This window comes from Antedon bifida, chromosome 7 (assembly GCF_963402885.1).
Source record: "Antedon bifida chromosome 7, ecAntBifi1.1, whole genome shotgun sequence".
Taxonomy (NCBI): Eukaryota; Metazoa; Echinodermata; class Crinoidea; order Comatulida; family Antedonidae; genus Antedon; species Antedon bifida.
The window spans coordinates 4,563,700-4,582,487 of NC_136232.1; the positions used below are offsets into that span (position 1 = coordinate 4,563,700).

An 18,788-nucleotide genomic window follows, 5' to 3' on the forward strand; every position below is an offset into this window, starting at 1 on the left:
ATTTGTAATTTTTAGATCGATTGCAACCTTTAGCAAAAATGTGGGCTGGAAACACTCGGAATAAGAGCATGTTCGACTTTGAAATGAAGTTTGATACAGTAGCATGGAGAGAATGGATAGCAGAATATTGGACTTTTAGTATTCTAATCGCTGCAGTGTACGTTCCGGTAGTTTTCATCGGAATACACCTTATGAAAGATCGTAAACCGTTTAATGTGCGATATGCATTTATGTTATGGAATGTATTACTTGGCGTCTTCAGCATCGCCGGAGCTTTACGAACAGTGCCAGTTATGGCCAACATTGTCCTCCATGATGGCTGGCATCCATCCATTTGCAACATGAAGTATTTCTGGCCGGAGTATATTGGTATATGGGCGCCATTGTTTGTATTTTCGAAGGTACCAGAACTCGGTGACAGTGCTTTTATAATCTTAAAGAAGCAGAAGATGCAATTTCTACATTGGTATCATCACGCCACTGTTCTGATATGCTGCTTTTACCTCTACGGCGTCTTTACGTCCATCTCATTCTGGTTTCTGACAATGAATTTTGTTGTCCATTCACTGATGTACCCATATTTTGCTTTCCGAGCCGCTGGATTTCGTCCACCACGACCAATAGCTATGTTCATAACCACTATGCAAGTGTTGCAGATGGTTGCCGGACTTTCCCTTGCACTCTATGCCAGTAAAATCCACTTTATTGAGGAGGATCGTCAGTGCGACGTAGATACTGGGCAACTGATCTACACCACACTTATGTATTTCTCGTATATGATTCTATTTTTAGATTTGTTCTATAGAAGTTACATTCGTAAATCTGACAAGATACCAGAAAAGATACAGTAGGAAAATCCATTTTCCACCAAAAAAAAAAAAAACAAAAAACAAAAAAAAACCACAATGACATTATTTTTTGGAATAAATATTTTTTTTAAAACAAGAACTGTCGCGTGTCACCATGGAGACAACTAAACAGTAGTCGCGCACGTCACACACAGATGAGTCCGGCCGACGACGGGAGAGAGCAGCAGACGAGTCGCCGCGCGGACGGTCGGCTCCCGGCGCGGCGGTTGTTGCTAGAGAACACAACGTGTAGGGTCGTGCGGGGGCTGAAGCGATAAAACAATCAGCCAAATTCTGGTCTGAACAGATTGGGTTTTTGTTGAACGAGCGAGTCACGATAACGCAAATAGACTGAGGTTCAATGGGGTTCAATGTACATCCGGTTAATAAATAATAGAAGTGTATCACCTGTTTCGGTTGATCGCTTAACTACCAAGGAGCACACTGGGCCTACGCTAGCTTAGCTAGGCCTTATAAGAAAACCGTCCTTTCAACTGCCAAAACATGTGGGCTGGAAACGCACACGAGAGCCTGTTCGAATTTGAGGACAAGTTCGACGCTGTGGCATGGAGAGGATGGATGGCTAGAAACTGGACTTACAGTATTGTCATCGCTGTGCTCTATGTTCCAGCTGTTTTTATCGGGATCAACTTAATGAAAAATCGTAGACCTTTCAATGTACGATATGCACTCATATGTTGGAATATATTTCTTAGTATCTTCAGCATTGCTGGTGCAGTTCGCTCTGTTCCGGTGATGATAAACGTGCTTATCCATGATGGTTGGCGGCAATCTGTTTGCGACTCCAAATATTTCTGGGCCGAGTACAGCGGCATCTGGGCGGCGTTATTTGTTCTGTCCAAAGTACCTGAGCTCGGAGACAGCTTATTTATAATCTTGAAGAAACAGAAGATGCAGCTCCTGCATTGGTACCATCACTCCACTGTTCTGGTCTGCGTCTTTTACTTGTACAGTTTCCACACGTCAATTGCTTTCTGGTTTGGCGCAATGAATTACTGTGTGCACGCACTTATGTACCCGTATTTTGCGTTCAGATCAGCGGGGATTCGACTACCACGACTTCTAGCAATGGTTATAACATCTTTACAGTTAACACAGATGGTTGTTGGACTTTACATAACACTCTATGCAGGTGTATTACACTTGTACGATGGCAAGTGTGACGTATACACGGGTCAGATAATTTATGCGACAATTATGTATTTCTCGTATATGATCCTTTTTATGGACTTGTTCTACAAAAGCTACATTAAACCGACAAAGCAAAGAGTTGAAAAAGTGGAATAAAACACTTTATACATTGACTATATAATTTATATTATATAATTGTATGAGAAGATTAAAATGAACATTTTTATTTCTGATAACTAAATCATCAAGGTTGTTCACCGTTCTTACACAGATAATTAAAGTTAAATCCCAGTTAAATGGAGAATAAAATTAAATAACAAAACAATTATGTTGTCATAGATATTCTTTTAATTTTAAATTATAAAAAAGAGCGGGACTGCATGATTATACCCCCACCCACCCCATTATAACAATAATGTTGACCGACATCGATTAATTAGGCCTAGTCTAGTATATTATGATAATTTATTGATTGTGATTTACGATATTATTAAACGATCGTCGATTGACTTATGCAATTATTGTTTGAGAGAAGATCAAAGGAATTATTTTATTATAAATTATACAATATTCATTAATATTGCATTGTTCTGCTGCGGCGAAAATGGGGCGTCGACGACGATGAGAAAAAATGTTTCGTGTAGCCTAATCAATTCATAACGCCAGTGCTGATTAGTCGAAATATAGCCACGTTTTGTGAAACTGGCCAAACAAAACGCCTGTGAGACGTAGCTCTATCTATCATGTGACCAGACACAACAAGCTGTCCATGTGTACCGGGTGTTTAGTGACGAGGAAATTTCGCGCTGTTTTACCATTGAAATCTCTTTAAATATTTAACATTTTTGCACATTGTTACTTAATATCGATTCATAAATATATAGGCATGATTGCAGAGTATTTAACGGGGATATCTACAAGGTAAGTCATTGAATAATCCTTAGGCTGGTGGTGGTAGGCCGGGAGGAAATTGCACATGAGTGAGTGGTGGACGAGAGAGAGAGTCGACCATATTGGTTTTGCGACAATGTACCGGGAAGAACTCTGCCAGCTTTCCTAGAAAGTTGGCTGATAGAAGGTTACTAGGCCTATTACTAATTAAAAATATTATTGACTGTAGTGTAGGCTAGGCTAGCTAGGCCCACTAGCTGGCCTACTACCTAGGCTAGTAGCAGGCCCTAGCTAGCTAGGCAGTGTAGTGTGTACAAGCGTTTCTTTATTATGTGGGCCTTACTACTACGGATCTAGGCTAGGCCCCTATACTATATTGTATGGATTACCTAGCCTAGGCCTATATCTAGTTAAATGAATGTTCATTTACACATGTCAACTATTGCTATGCACATGTTTTATTGTTTGTAAATAATTATAATAAAATGAAAAAAAATACATAACAATTATTAATGAATTTCAATTAGGTCCTTTAGCCTAAATTTATATATTTTGAAACATGCCATTTTTCTTTGCAGCCCATGGAACACTGATCATTTTTATGATGATGAATCACATGATATTCCAAAAAATAGGTAAAACATTCTTGCATTGGCCTAGGCTATGTTGGCCTAGATAGGTCACTAGCATGACTTTAAACTGGCGTATCTAATTCAGATTGGCTGAATGGTGCAGCTATTTTAATGTTGGATTTCTTTTTGAGATGTAATTGTGTTTGAAAGTTTACTTACTTGTTTCCGGAATTAGCTTTTGCTGGATCCGGAGTTGTGGCTAGCCTATGCCTATAAGCCCCTTGTGAAAATAACATCAAATCTCGAATACGGCGCAAATTTTAGACTCTCTAGTTCTTATAAGTCTATGATTTTACAATATTATTTTTATCCTAATGGCCTAAACAATTTTTTACAGCCTAAATTATTATGATTCCATGCTCACGTCAAGAGGAACAAGTAGAAGAACCTCAGAGTGCAGTGACCGGGAAGATGGGTCTATTTGCCTGGACACTTGGTACCCGGACTACGCGAGTGTCGTCGTCCAATCAGCTGATACTTTCTTACCAGATGTAACATTGGTTAATGATATTGATCATGATGATGATAATTATAAAGGTATGTTTTCTTTTCAACACTACAGTAGTAATGACCAATCACAAGCAACAGTTTCAAATATGCGTTGCTTGTGATTGGACAAATGCATTGTTTGTATGCTCTTGTGTTGCATCATAATGGGAACCAATCTGTAACATAAAACAATATAATCTGTGGATAAAACAATGCAAGTCTAATAAAATTATTACATTTAATTTTTGTATATTTTTAGATTATGAGTCATCTCTTGGAAGTTCCCTTCATATATCAGATGATGACCTATCTTCACGACACTTGACAACTGATGAGGAATCTGAGGATGAGGATGATGAAATCTACCCGAGTCCAAAGAAGACCAAGCGAAATTTACAAGATGTTACATGGTATGTATCTAGAATTTGACAGTAAAGAAATGCTAAAATGGCCATGACCTATTTTAATGCTGAAATGTAAAATTGTATCCAAAGTATGCATTTTCTTCTAAAGCTCTGTCTACACTATCAAACTTTATGTGACAAAAAATGTGATGTGCCCATATATGGACATGATGATGTCATATCACTACCATATTTGGACATATCACTACCATATTTGGGCAGATCAGCAATGTGAACAAATATCAGTATGGTGGTTTACCATTACTACTATGGATTTGTTCTCTCAGAAATTAAATTTGTCAAATGAAAAATATAAACACTTGATAATGCATTGTAATAAAAAAAAAAACATTATTGAGATAAAACGTAATAAATTAATAAAAAGTAATCATTGTTTTCTTTAGGAGTGAGATGTCTAATGAAGAACATATCAGAACGATAGAGCAGCTAATATCACTCATATCAGAGCAGATGAGTCTAAGAGATCAATTAGAAATAATTCGTATTATTAGACCAAATGCAGAAGTCTCACCAACAGATAATGAATTTACTATTGGTAATAATGCTTTAACTTTCTTATTCTATTATTAGTTATGGGGAGAGGCTTTAAATAGGTTGACTGGCCAATGGTTTTTCGTTAAATTTAACAATTTATTTAGTCTTTATATAAGTGAATAAATAGAATATTCAAAGTCTGATTTTATTAATCTTAATTTTTCATGTTTTTGGGGGACAATACATCATTTTGAAATTTATTTTATTTAAATTTAGAATTGGAGTGGTTAACAGACGAAAAACTGCATAGAATTCGAGACTACATCACGCACACTGTCTCGCCAAAAGTTGGTAACTCAAAATTAATAAAAGAAGACAGTGATGAACAAGAGGATGAAGATGAAGATTGTTCAACAAAGTCCAAAAGCAACAAAAGGAGATGCATGGTACGGTTGATCATTGGTTTAATAAATGTCCATCAGTTGGGTCATCCTTTTTGTTCTAATTGATCCATCAGGCCAGTAGATAAGTTTTCTCACTGGCCCGAATTCAATTGTACTGGAAATCCATAGTTTTAACAATTCTTGTTTTAAAGATTGTTGTGTTACATTTTGTACCTCATGAAATTATCTGACAAATTTAGTGTCCAAAACGGGTAATTACAGCAAGATCCACTTCTTAATTGGTCATATATTTTCCCTTACTCATTACTGTTTTTGTCCTTTTTCCGGTTCCCGTCCTGCTTTCTTTTTCAGTTTTTATGGGCTGCCTTATACAAGCTTCGCTTTCTTGTAATGTTGCCCCTTTTATTTTAATCATATTTGCTGTTAATTTTTATTTAGGCCTACTATGAAATTATAAGAGAAACTAGAAGACGTAATTTGTACTTTATACTATGTACATTAAGAACATTTTCAGAAACAATTCACAAGTAATTCTCGGGTGAGAGTACGGCAAAACATCTGACCAGTTACTCAACTCCCTGACGTAAGCTACTCCACATTAGAGATAATTAAGATCCAGATCTACCACAATTTCTTTTCCATGTTTTACGACTTCGTGAATGCAATGCAAAATCTGGAACAACAACACAATATTTGACTAAAAATATCTGATTTGTTTTTTAGAGAAGTGCTAATGAGAGAAGACAACAAATGAGAGCTCAGAGATTAAGACAAAGGAAAGAGAATAAACAAGCTGTCAAAGAAAAGAAAAGTGGTCTATTTAGACATGAAAAGGTTTGTAAAGTAACAGGTTGAAAATTATTGATTCATGTGCTCTCTATAAAAAAAACCTATGTTTGTGTTTGAAATATACCATTGCTTTTCAACCAAACAAATGGTGTAAGTTTTTTTAGAAATCAATGATCCCAATTGAAAACTTTGATTGAATGGCTGTTTTTTTTAATTATATAGACTCATTAAGCTATATTTTGTGTTTATTTATATCACGGAAAATTGTTTTAAATTGTATTACTCAGTTTACTGATTTATCTAAATCATGATCATGATTTCTTTCTTTTCTTACTTTTCCAGGTGCTTTCAGTACAAAGATGTCAAGAGAACACTGAAGAAGTTGATATATTGGGCTGACAGTAAACATCCTGTCTATCGCCCTCTATAAAGAATTGCTACTACATGATGCTATATTCTCATCACAACATTTTCCAACTTTTTACAACTTCTTTCAGTTTTTACATTTATTTTAGTTCTATACACACAATGCACTATGTCTTTTTTCATGCTTGAGTAAGCACAGTGATTTTTAATAAGATAACAAATAAGATATCAAAATAGTTGTTGCAAAATGATCTACAACTTTTTTAGGATGGGTACTTAATACATCTTGTACTTTACAATAATGAATTTTGAGATGTTGAACAGTAAAAAATGTTATTGAGTTTATTCAACATAATATGAATGTACAGATCGTTATTATAAAGTCCATATACTTACAATGCTCTTTTTACAGTAACACAGTGTCTCACAAGGACTAGATGTGTCTATGAGTCGAATAGCTGCCACCAAACGGAAATCATTTGTCCACAAGTATATATGTATTACAGAAACAAAAAATAATGTGCACTACAATTGTACTAATATGTAACAGTAATGGCAAATGGATAAATATAATTATCTTGATAAAACCTCGTTTAAATGGTGCAATAATGACATTTCATAAGGTTAATATGTTAGAATCAACTTTATATTTTAAATTCTAACATATTTTACCCATTCAATAGTTCTTATGGAGGGTATAATGCCGAAGTGTGTCCTTGCCATTTGATTTGTTGATTTCGTATCGCGTGCCATGCTTAGATTTCTCTATTAACAATCCGGGATATTATTGTGCACATTTTGTTTGCTAGGGTCATATGTAAAGGTTTCGTTGTCTTCTATTGCATGGTTGACCGTGCTATGCCTTTATTAAGATAGAGAAGTAGTATTAAAAAGCACATTCCATATTTATTTAAATGTAATTAGCACTTCCTATACACATCCATTTTTATTTGAAGGCTTTAATAAGACAATCAGACATTTTCAAATATTTTCCGTATTTGAAATATTTTTTCATCTACTTAAAAATCCGAGGATTAACTTGCTATTTATAATGTTGTGTTGAGAAATAAATGTAGTACTTCAAATGATGATATGGGTTAACTGTTTTCAGCCGCGTTATAGGGACCTTTGGTCAGATAAGATAATTATTTTCAAGGTTACTATCCGGACATCGGCTTCACCATGGTTGGAGTTTAAGAAAGAACATTTTGAAAAATAGCATGCTAGATTTAATACTATTGATACATGTACAAGTACTGCCTATTGATGAACGAAGGTTTGTAAATACTCTACCCCCGACCTGTTACGCCACTGACTGTTTGATAAAGCTGTCTGTAGTCATCCCAAGTGCTTAATATCACTTTGTAAAATTGTTAGTCCAGTCACAAAATACGTAGGCTTACGGTCTGCAAATGTCTCGTTTAGTTGAACGTGAAAATTAAATTACAAATCCATCGTTTGTGATTAGTAAATACTTGCGTTGCGCTTACTGCTTTGCGTTGACCAAGCATGTTTTCACCATACAGACGTAACTCAAGGACGCAATGCAAGTCGCTTGACCAATGAAGACCGACAGCAGATATCCATCGATTGTGATTGGTCAAACGTCCTGACATAATAGTAGCGTACTATATAAGCGTCTGGCAATGCATTTCATATTCTAACTTCTCAAAATTATTATGAATGTCATTCCACACCATAACTTTTACTAAAATATTTCTCAGGTCGACGATGTACCACCTTTTACAATACATTGGTTTGTTTCTATAGACCGCGAAGGGTTGTTCTATTGTTAAAGTTTAGTAACAAACCATATTATAGTAATTTTATTTTGTCCACAGAATGATATCAAAACGACTACACATAATATATCTAAAAAAGTAGCATTTAATTTCATCATTAGGGCCTATTGCAAAACACAAAGGTAAAGCCTTCATTATACTATAATGTTTGTGCCTATATTAACGATAATTTAATTTATATAATGTATAACATTTATTTACATGATTATTAATACTAAATACAGTATTAAAAACAAATGGGCCTAGGGTTTTACCAGTAGGCCTACAATACAACTTCACCCAGACACATTACCCGCATATTTAACAATTATGCAAATGTTTAGTAAAAAAGAGGTCTAAATATCATGTACTTGCTGTTTATTAGTCAATACTGTGTTATTAAATACAGTAGTTAAACTTCAATTTTGTATATGTAAATTAAACAAAGTTAGCCTATAATACAAAGGTTTTATTATTGTACGAACAATAGAAATCTATATCTTTAGGTACCTACAAGGATGGGGTTCTATATATTTAGGTACCTAAATCCCAGAGATATAGTCCAGGAGTAAAGATTTTCATGAATACGGGCCTTTGTCTTTTTTAAAAATATTTTTTTAAAATAATTACTGATAGTCCCTCTCCACCACCAATGGACTCTACAGCTCACTATGTCGGTCGGTTGATCGGTCGGTCGGTAAACACTAATTGAGCACGCGACTGCAGCCATGTATATGGTCTTGTTTTACTTATGAATGGAACCATTGATAAGTTCCATCACTAACAAATTCAGTTCGTCTGCATGCTCCCTTCTCCTTTCTCTGTGAGATCATTGTTCCTTTTCTAGCAAATGGCTGAATAGTTTTTTATTTTCTGCTCACCACTTATGAATGGTATATTGTCCTTCCTAACGCTAAAACTGAATCTGGTAGAAGGCTTTTACTTTTTTTCTTTGTGCATCTTTTTTTTTTGTTCTGGGAGAACAGTGCTGTTCTGACAATGCCATTCCAATATAAAAATAAATAAGAGAACTAAATTGGTTTTGTTTTGCTGGGAATAGTGGCATTGTGAAAAACAGACAACTGAATCACCTTATATTGGAATAAACCAAATATATAGCGAAATGCAGCAATGAATGGGGGTGCACGTACTCTTTGACATGTCGCTAAATTCATAGACTGACACGGTTCACATCTTTCGAGACGAAGGACGATATAAACATATATTGTTCTCATCTTTGTATAAAATACAACAGAAGTCTGAATTGTTATATAGTTTATTAAGTAGGTAAGTAAAAGTAAAATTCTTTTTCATTTGCAAATTTATAATCGTTTCTTCAGGTAGGCTTACACTTACTAATATCAACTACCAATATACTTGCGATTGCTTATTGTTGGGTATAATTGTCATACTATAGAACAAATGGCAATGGCATCAAATGTGACACCGTTAATCAGCGACCACAAGAGGTACGCAGAGTCGTTACTTGTATTTTTGAAACTAAGCAGAAACATTGAAGTGTTAGAAGATTGGATCAGTTCATATTTTCCTGAGAAAATTATGAAAGAGATAAAAGCAGAAAAGGAAAAGGAGCTAATGGTACTTGGAATTGGCAGCGGTCCAGGTAAGGAGAATTCAGAGGATTGAAACATCGGGCGTTACCTAAATTATTATAAGTTTGAAAATACCCAAGCTCTTTGCTTCACTTTACTTATACTCTTTACTTTATTAATATAGGCTTATACCAGTAATTTATTTTGTATAAATGTTCAATGTTTTGATTTTCATTTAGTGTAGGACTCCTATTATTGAATATCGTATCCTTTATTCTTTTTGTCATCAGGCCAAGTTGAATGCCTTGTTTTAAAGCAACTGCTTAAACACTGGTCTAAAATCACAGACACGGTGGTGGAACCGAACCTTTTCAATATTAATACATATAAAGGTTTAGCTGCCAATGAAACTCAAGTCCTTGACGGAGTTTCCTTCGATTGGCGACAGCAGACTCTACAGCAGTTCAGACAGGAAACCCAAGATCGACCATTGAAGAAATACCATTTTATAATGTTGTTCCAAGTTCTGTATTACTTTGAAGATTTAACAGAGGTGTTCGAGTATCTGAAGAGTATTCTAGAAGATGGCGGTATGATACTAGCATTGATAGAGTGCGGTAGGTTGAATTCATTTATACTATACAAATGTTTTTCTGAACAGTACTAGTGAACTTATTAAGTAATGTCAATTTAGTAACAATAACACATTATAAGTACATAGTTGAAGTAGAACATTTTTATTTGCATGTATTAATTCGTCTATACATCTAGACGGTACTTTTGAATGTTATCAACTTTGTTCTTTAAAAACAAGGCCATATACATGGCTGCAGTCGCGTGCTCAAATTTGAGTTAGTGTTTACCGACCGACCGACATATTGAGCTGTAGAGTCGCGTTGCACGCGACAACTAAAAATTAATACTTTTTCTAAATAAACATTTGTTTTATAGACGACTGTTGTATACCGCTGAGTACTCGCCAATTTCCTCAGTTTAAGATGCATGATGCCGTATCTACAAGCGATGTCGAGAAAGCGGTGGCTAAAGCTCAACTACAATTTGTCAAGCATCGTATCAAATTAAACCTGGATGCTACTGGCTGTCTTGAAGGCGAATCAAAAGAAGGGGAACTTCTCTTGGATTTTCTAACACAGTCGCCTTTCATTAAGGAAACTGCATCTGAAACGTTGTATAGTGATGTCATTGAGTATTTCAAAAGCATTGTTTTGCCTGAAAGTGAGGATGGCAAAAAATTTCTAAGATGTGATTGCGATGCTATTGTAATCAAAAAGTAGAAAACTTTACAATGATTAGGCCTACTGTTTAACATAAGTTAGTTGATGCAGGGAAGAGTGAAATTCACTCTTCCCTGGTTTATGCTGGTAAATTAATTGTTTTAGTACGGTAGTTGTAGGAAACACTAAATTTGGTTTTGGAGTCCGTTATTATGTGAATACAAATATCACATGGGTAATTAATTTCATTTAAGCATAATGAAGCTATACTCTTAGAAAATATTTCCTAATCAATTGTTTTTTATTTCAGGTGATTTTTCTTTTTATTCTTCTTTTATTGTACAGATAACTCTGCATTAGTTATTTAATGTTTTAAACGTACTTAAGTAATCTTTTCTTTGTTTTTCATTTGTTTTCAAATGTACATGGACTATTTGAATTGAAAAAAAAAGCTTAGTTACGCCATAATAAACAATGGATGTAGTTTTTATCTATCACATGTACTGTATTACCAATGTACTTTGCTTTGTTGCTTATAATCTTTGGATATATTTATTATTTACCTGTTTGTTGCGTCGCAACAAGAAGACAGTAGGCCTACAGTTTATTTTTCTGATCAATAAAATAGAATTTTGCTAAGTATAGTACTTGCTTTGTTTGTTCGCATAATAGCGTTCACGATTTTTGTCCTGAACGTTTGGGTTTTAATAGATATATACTTACAGAACATTCCTATTTATTTTTAGAAAAATTGATTTTGGTGATGTCACAAAAGCTTATTATATAAAAATATGACTTACCTGTATCTTCCATATGAGTTGGAGTATGGAATAGCATGCCATCTATATTCTTTTAACATGGAATTTAGCGTACATTTAAAAAAAACAATAAACTATATCAAAATATCGACATATTTCGACATACTGTAGCATTAATTAATAAGTTGGAGTTTGTTAGTAAATTGTAAAAATAAACTTCGAAAAAACGCCGAATATCTTGCAATTATGTAGAAAATTAAAGTCTGATTTCGTTTTTAGTCTACAGCTCACTATGTCGGTCGGTTGGTCGGTCGGTAAACACCAAGTCAAATTTGAGCATGCGACTGCAGCCCTGTATATGGCCTTGTTCATGAAGGTGAATACCTTTCCTACGGAAGGTGGAGAAAACCTATTTACGTTCATTGAAAGCGGAATTATACTTTCAGCAAATATAAACATATTAGCATAACAATAATATATTACAAACATTACCACACTCCATCACCGCTAGTATCATACCACCATCTTCTAAAATGCTCTTCAGATACTGTATAATATCTTCTAAATCTTCAAAGAAATACATCACATGAAACAACATTATAAAATGGTACTTCTTCATTAGCTGATCTTGGGTTTCCTGTCTGAACTGCTGTAGAGTTTGTTGCCGCCAGTCGAAGGAAACTCCATCAAGAATTTCTCTTTCCTTGGCAGCTAAATCTTCAAATTTATTAATATGTGAAGGATTCGGCTCTACAACCGTATTTATGATCTTGGGCCACTCTTTTAGTAGTTGCTGCAAAACTTTGCATTCAGTTTGTCCTGAAAGAAGGACGAAACAATACGGCAATCCAATCAATTATTCTTTACAGTACTATTTAATAAAAACCGGACATTGAAGTAGTGTGAACAAAGAAGGCTAGAGTAAATTAAAAAAAAAAGAATAGGAATTAAACAAAAATAAATTCTACTAAGAATGTGCAACTTAACATTAGTCTAGTTTATTTAATATTTGTCATCTTGTCGACAAAAAATATATTTTAAAAGTACACGATAAATAAACTGTGACTGATTTAATTAAGTGTTTTTGTTTGTAGAGAGATCAATTCTTCTTACCTTGTCCGCTACCAATTCCGAGTACCATTAGCTCCTTTTCCTTTTCTACTTTTATCTCTTTCATAATTTTCTCAGAAAAATATGAATTTATCCAACTTTCTAACGCTTCAATGTTTCTGCCTAAATGTTCATATACAAGTAATGCTTCTGCATACCTCTTTTGGTTACTGATTAACGGTGTCACATTTGAAGAATCAGAATCTGCCATTTTTTTCTATATCTATGAAGCAGTTCTCAATGATGATAATACAATTTGCCCTTTGAAAGTATACAGTAGATTGTAAAAAAACACGACGATTGCCAAACTGTGTTTGGAGTTTCGCTAACGCTTTCTCCAGTCTACTGTCCCGTGGCATTGTCATTTGGAAGTAAATTGGGAAGGAACCGCCCATCCATCCATGATACACATATTGCTATCCGAGTTTAATACATAATCGCTAGTAGTCGAGTTTAGTACACACGTCGATATTTCACAACGCATCAGCACTCGTAGTCGAGATTTACAAGGCAAGTTACCCACCATGCCAAAAGATATACCAGTATGGGTTTTGTAAAGCACTCTTATAATTTTATTCGCCAAGAACAGCAACATAAATATATATGGGTTTTTGTGAAGCATAATTTTATTCACTAAGGACAACATATATATATGAGTTTTTGTTAAGCACTCTTTTATATTATTCACTACTAGCATTAGTACGATTTCGACGGGTGTGAGCCACGCTGATTGTCATTTTAAAAATGATATGCAATTGAAGTCTCATTTTTTACGTTTTAAATCCATTGATATACAAAGGATTGAGAGAAAGTTTAACACAACACACGTCTGGTAGGCTACATGCTTATTATAAGTATGCAATGTATGCGGTCAGTAAAATTCATTTAACAAAAATAATACAGAACATTTTACACTATATTTTAAATACACTTGCAAGTTTTAGGTACCGTCCGTAAACTGAAGTTCAAAAAGCAAGTTCACTGTTATTTACTGTACAAATTCGAAAGTATTGCTAGAACATATTGAAAACAATTTTGAAAATGGTGGTACGTCCGTAGATATGCAAATAATAAATATTATTAATTAAATTAATGATTACCATACAGTACAAAAACAGTTACCTTTCAATAGTAGCCGTTTATTACTGAAATACAATGCAAATACACAACACAAATAAGACATAACATTTGACGCTTTTATCTTTACTGTAGGCCTATATTCATGTAGACCTAATGTAATTAGTAAGCTTATGGAAGAATTATAAATTACTCCATGGGCTTGTATACATTAACACTTAGCAGACTGAGGTTTTCCAACGTCGACAATCCCGAATACGATAATACCATGGGACTTGTAGGTACACTATCCCTCATGTAAACTGATGTAAGCACTGCAAAGTAAAATTAAAATGCATTTACATACTTTTAAAGAAAAATACAAATTAATGAATCCAGAGTAAACACTGTTTCGGTCCTCCTTATTACCTTGTCCGTTGCCAATTCCAAGTACCATTAGTTCCTTCTCCTTTTCTACTTTATTTTTTTCATAATTTTCTCTTGAAAATATGAATTGATACAATTTTGAAACGCTACAACGTTTCTGCTTCGTTCCCAAAATACCCAAAATTTATAGTTAAATTAGAAACACCAAAACTAAAGCCAGATATTGTAGTAGTTTTAGTATTTGTAGTGTCAATTAAAGTAAGCCTAACCGAAGAAACGATTAAAACATTGAAATAATATATATTATAAATGACAACTAGCCAACTATCTAACAAATTTAGTTTTAGGTTCTTGTTTACTTGAACTAGTTTTAAATTTTTTAACTTAAAACTGATATACACACAAACTACGTTCATTCAGCTTAAAATAAGTTCGTTTTCAGTTATATTGCAGTTAATATTTAATTATCATCGTTTAATTACTACCGTCACTTTGTTTTGATTTACCACGGTTGGACTTTGACCACTAGGCCAACTTTTAGTCGCGAAAGTTATTTTTTTTTAAATACAAGCATTATGTATCGAGCGAGGACCGAATGACCGAATGCTGATCATTTCTACATGTGTACTTACATACAGATTTTTCGCTTAATTAATTGTATGGTTGCGTTTTAAGAATATTTCAAAATTAATCTCAATTCCATACATTTTAACCTAATTGATGAGAATAGTTATAAGTGTATCATGGTTCAGTCCTCTTTAATTTCATAATTTCTTTGATCATCTCTTTCAGGCCACTGACCCATTGAGTTTCATATGATATAATAATAACTTTATTCATCTTTTATATTTGTTCTTTTGTTGCATATGGTATATGTTTAGCACGCTAAACCACCAAATAATACAATGACATGCAGAACACGAAACCAACCCCATTATTATAATTATATGAACCATCCATACACCATCTTCTCGTGAAGCTAACTACTTTTTTGAACACATATACCATTACATTTAAAAGAGAAAAAGAAAAAACTCTAAACCACCTGCATTAGAAATCAAGTTATAACTGAACACAAAATAATCGTAGTGTTTTCTACTTTGTGATAACAATAGCATCACAATCACATCTTAGCAAACTTTTGCCATCCATACTTTCAGGCAAAACAATACTTCTTAAATGCTCAATGACATCACTATACAACGATTTAGATGCAGTTTCTTTAAAGAAAGCCGTTTGTGTAAGAAAATTCATGAGAAGTTGCCCTTGTTTCGTTTCACCGACAAAACAGCTGGTAGCATCCAGGCTTAATGTTATGCGATGCTTCACAAACTGTAATTGGAGTTTTGCTAACGCTTTCTCTACATCTTGTGTAGATGAATTCTTCTTAAACTGAGGAAATTTTCCTGTAGTCTGTGCAACACAATCATCATCTATGAAACAAAAACGTCATTTCAGATAGAACTGTAACATCATTTCAGATAAAACTGTATGTAGCCTAAGTAAGATATTTATGTTGTTCACTCAAGAAGTTTTCTCCCGTGAACTTATCAGCCCCACCTTTGGAAAGATTTGTTTAGCCTAGTGTAACCCAATTACAAAATCAATACAATAAAAATAAATACATTTTCTTTCATTAATCAAGTAATTGTAATTTGGAAATAAATTGATTATTACGATTATTAGACATCATAAGAAGTTGATGTCCAGTTGTTTAGAAACTTAATGTCCAGTTGATGGAAGGATTAATAGAATGAAAGCATCGTAGAGGAATCGAACTGACGACCAGTATCTTCATGAACCATAATTACCACCGTGTGGCTAATCTGATTGGAGCTTGTTGAAATTGAATGCTATATTCAGACATTTGAATGCGCATAATGCGGGAGAAGTTCTTGGCGTAAATTTTTTCAATGACCTACGAAAAGAACTCTTCTCCAGAAAGGGGGTGGGGTAGGAGGTCGGAGCGTTTCCCGAGAAAAATGAACGACGAAGAAAGCAGAGGAGCCAAAAAGGAAGAGATGCTCTGCTGTTACTGTGCCTAAAGCTCTGACTACACCATCAAACTTTATGTGACAAAAATGTGAGTCAAGCTCTGAACACTATCAAACTAGTTGACAAAAAAAGTGTGATGTGCCCATATAATAATAAATAACATTAGATCGTTTAGAAGAAGTAAAACGTTTAGAAACTTATCATTTACAAACATACCACACTCTATCAATGCCAGTATCATACCACCATCTTGCAAAATACTCCTCAGATACTGTATTATATCAGCTATATCTTCAAAGAAATACAGCACATGGAACAACATTATAAAATGGTACTTCTTCATTGGCTGATCTTGGGTTTCCTGTCTGAACTGCTGTAGAGTTTGTTGCCGCCAATCGAAGGAAACTCCATCAATGAGTTCAGGTTTCTTGGCAGCTAAATCTTGATATTTATTGATATAGGAAAGATCTGGTTCCACCACCGTATCTCTGATCTTGGGCCACTGCTTAAGCAGTTGCTTCAAAACAAGGCATTCGGTTTGACCTGAAAGAAAAGATTTTATTCCTAATTGAATACTGAGCAAATGAATACTAAATTATAAATTTTATAGAAAACAAGGCCACCAGCCATAAGTCGCGTGCTAAAACGCATAGTGATACCAGACAGACCGACCGACCGACCGACCGACATAGTGAACTATAGAGTCGCGTCCACGCGACTAAAAAGAGAAACTAAATAAATCTAAAGTGCAGCAAAAGAGCAGTTGAAAAAACAGTTAATTAGGAAATCCAGTTAAAACCCATCGGTTTACGATAGCTTAGGTATTCCAAAATGTCCAACTATTCTCATAAGGACAAGAACCGTAATATTATACCAGTTTACAACATGTAATTGACTGGAGGTGTTAAACTGCAATTTTGTCCTGGGACTGTCTCAATCCTTACCTGGCCCACTACCAACTCCAAGTACCATTAGCTCCTCCTCTTTTTCAACCTTTATCTCTTTCATAATTTTTACAGGAAAATATGAATTGATCCAATTTTGAAACGCTTCAACGTTTCTGCTTAAATTCCAATATTCAAGAAATGATTCTGCATAACTTTCTTGATCGCTTTGTAACGGTCTCAATTTTTCCATTTCTTCTATGGAAGTTATAAACACATTATTAAGCAAGTTTAGTTTTAAATAATAGGTACATTAATAAACCTCCCAAAGGAGACAGCTATCAAATTGAAAAGTAAATAAGATCCTACAATTTACTAATAGCCCAGACCAAATGTACTGCATGTAGGTAATTTGATTAGGCCCTATACTTACCTGTTTAATCAGACACGTTTAACTGTGTATACTATGTTAAACTGTCAGGATAAGCTACATTAACTGAAAACAATTTAGGTTTCTATCGTCCGTTGTCTCACGGAGGATCAGTTTCAGAATGAAATCATATATTATCAAAATAGCTTTAAATGGCAGATAATATGGCAATTCAGCGGCCACCACATACTTACCCGGCGGCCGCCATTTGATCACCGTGTTTTGTGTAATTTAGATTCAATAAATATTTTAATTTGCCTTTGAAAAATGCGGTATTGATCTATTCATTCATTCATTTGCTAATCTATTTAATTTATATCGACCAAACACAGTCTCGATAATGAACGGAAGGGAGTATACTGGCTTATACGCATGCGCAGATTAATTTGTTGTATAAATTACCGTATCTTTCGTCTACCCTCTCCTTTTCGTCTACCGTCCCGATGCGAAAGTTTCATACGGTAGTAGTTAGTGTGACCTGCCGATATTAAGTGGCGGCCGCAATGTAGGCCTACAATAGAAAAAAAAGAAAAGAAATACAAAATCTTTTTAAAATCCATGCATTTTGCTGTTCTCTTTACATTTATTCATTTTCCCCTTTTTAGTCGCGTGCAACGCGACTCTACAGCTTACTATGTCGGTTGGTTGGTTGGTCAGTCGGTCGGTCGGTCGGTAAACACTAACTTGAGCACGCGACTGCAGCCATGTATATTACCTTTTTTCTATTAACTTAGCTACATTTCATATTTTCCAATAGCAAGATTTGATTAGCATACAATAAATGAATTACGGTAACGATTTAATAATAATAATTCAACATTTATTAGTTTCTATCAATGGTAAAGCAATACAATAAAAAGAGTGGTAATTTATAATGAGACAATACAAAAATATCATTAATAGAGGATCTTGCAAGAAGAGATTTCTTTTCACGCAAGACCCATAAACAAAAACAAAAATATAATATTTGTATATAATTATATATATAAAATAAAAATTGCCATTTATAATCAAATTTTAACATGATGTTTTCTTGAAAAATGTATTTTCCAGTTTAGGCCTATCCTTCATTAATTTTGTTCTATTTTGATTTGTTCATTCAATGATAGTATTAACGTTTATTTCTTCT

The 18,788-nt window shown here is 34.2% G+C and overlaps 4 protein-coding genes and 2 pseudogenes across 4 annotated transcripts; 4 read left to right on the forward strand and 2 right to left on the reverse strand.

Moving 5' to 3' along the window:
• The first annotated feature begins 38 nt into the window (after positions 1-38).
• Positions 39-851, forward strand: LOC144848382 (very long chain fatty acid elongase 6 pseudogene; annotated as a pseudogene).
• A 262-nt stretch (positions 852-1,113) lies between these two features.
• Positions 1,114-2,286, forward strand: LOC144848264 (very long chain fatty acid elongase 6 pseudogene; annotated as a pseudogene).
• A 451-nt stretch (positions 2,287-2,737) lies between these two features.
• Positions 2,738-7,558, forward strand: LOC144848707 (protein FAM199X-B-like). The gene is made up of 8 exons (XM_078705566.1): positions 2,738-2,921; positions 3,470-3,526; positions 3,861-4,060; positions 4,272-4,422; positions 4,821-4,972; positions 5,188-5,357; positions 6,039-6,149; positions 6,447-7,558. Exons 1-8 carry the CDS (start codon positions 2,887-2,889, stop codon positions 6,501-6,503), a joined length of 933 nt encoding a protein of 310 aa, XP_078561692.1. The 5' UTR covers positions 2,738-2,886; the 3' UTR covers positions 6,504-7,558.
• A 2,095-nt stretch (positions 7,559-9,653) lies between these two features.
• LOC144848046 (histamine N-methyltransferase B-like) lies at positions 9,654-11,151 on the forward strand. Its single transcript, XM_078704713.1, has 3 exons — positions 9,654-9,875; positions 10,095-10,421; positions 10,756-11,151. Exons 1-3 carry the CDS (start codon positions 9,674-9,676, stop codon positions 11,097-11,099), a joined length of 873 nt encoding a protein of 290 aa, XP_078560839.1. The 5' UTR covers positions 9,654-9,673; the 3' UTR covers positions 11,100-11,151.
• A 1,106-nt stretch (positions 11,152-12,257) lies between these two features.
• LOC144848384 (carnosine N-methyltransferase 2-like) lies at positions 12,258-13,118 on the reverse strand. The gene is made up of 2 exons (XM_078705109.1): positions 12,911-13,118; positions 12,258-12,616 (listed from the first exon to the last, which is right to left on the reverse strand). Exons 1-2 carry the CDS (start codon positions 13,116-13,118, stop codon positions 12,258-12,260), a joined length of 567 nt encoding a protein of 188 aa, XP_078561235.1.
• Positions 13,119-15,442: 2,324 nt separating this feature from the next.
• Positions 15,443-18,107, reverse strand: LOC144848715 (histamine N-methyltransferase A-like). Its single transcript, XM_078705573.1, has 4 exons — positions 18,062-18,107; positions 17,290-17,484; positions 16,562-16,888; positions 15,443-15,783 (listed from the first exon to the last, which is right to left on the reverse strand). The coding sequence occupies exons 2-4, from the start codon at positions 17,480-17,482 to the stop codon at positions 15,446-15,448; spliced, it is 858 nt and encodes a 285-aa protein (XP_078561699.1). The 5' UTR covers positions 17,483-17,484; positions 18,062-18,107; the 3' UTR covers positions 15,443-15,445.
• Between the last annotated feature and the right edge of the window lie 681 nt (positions 18,108-18,788).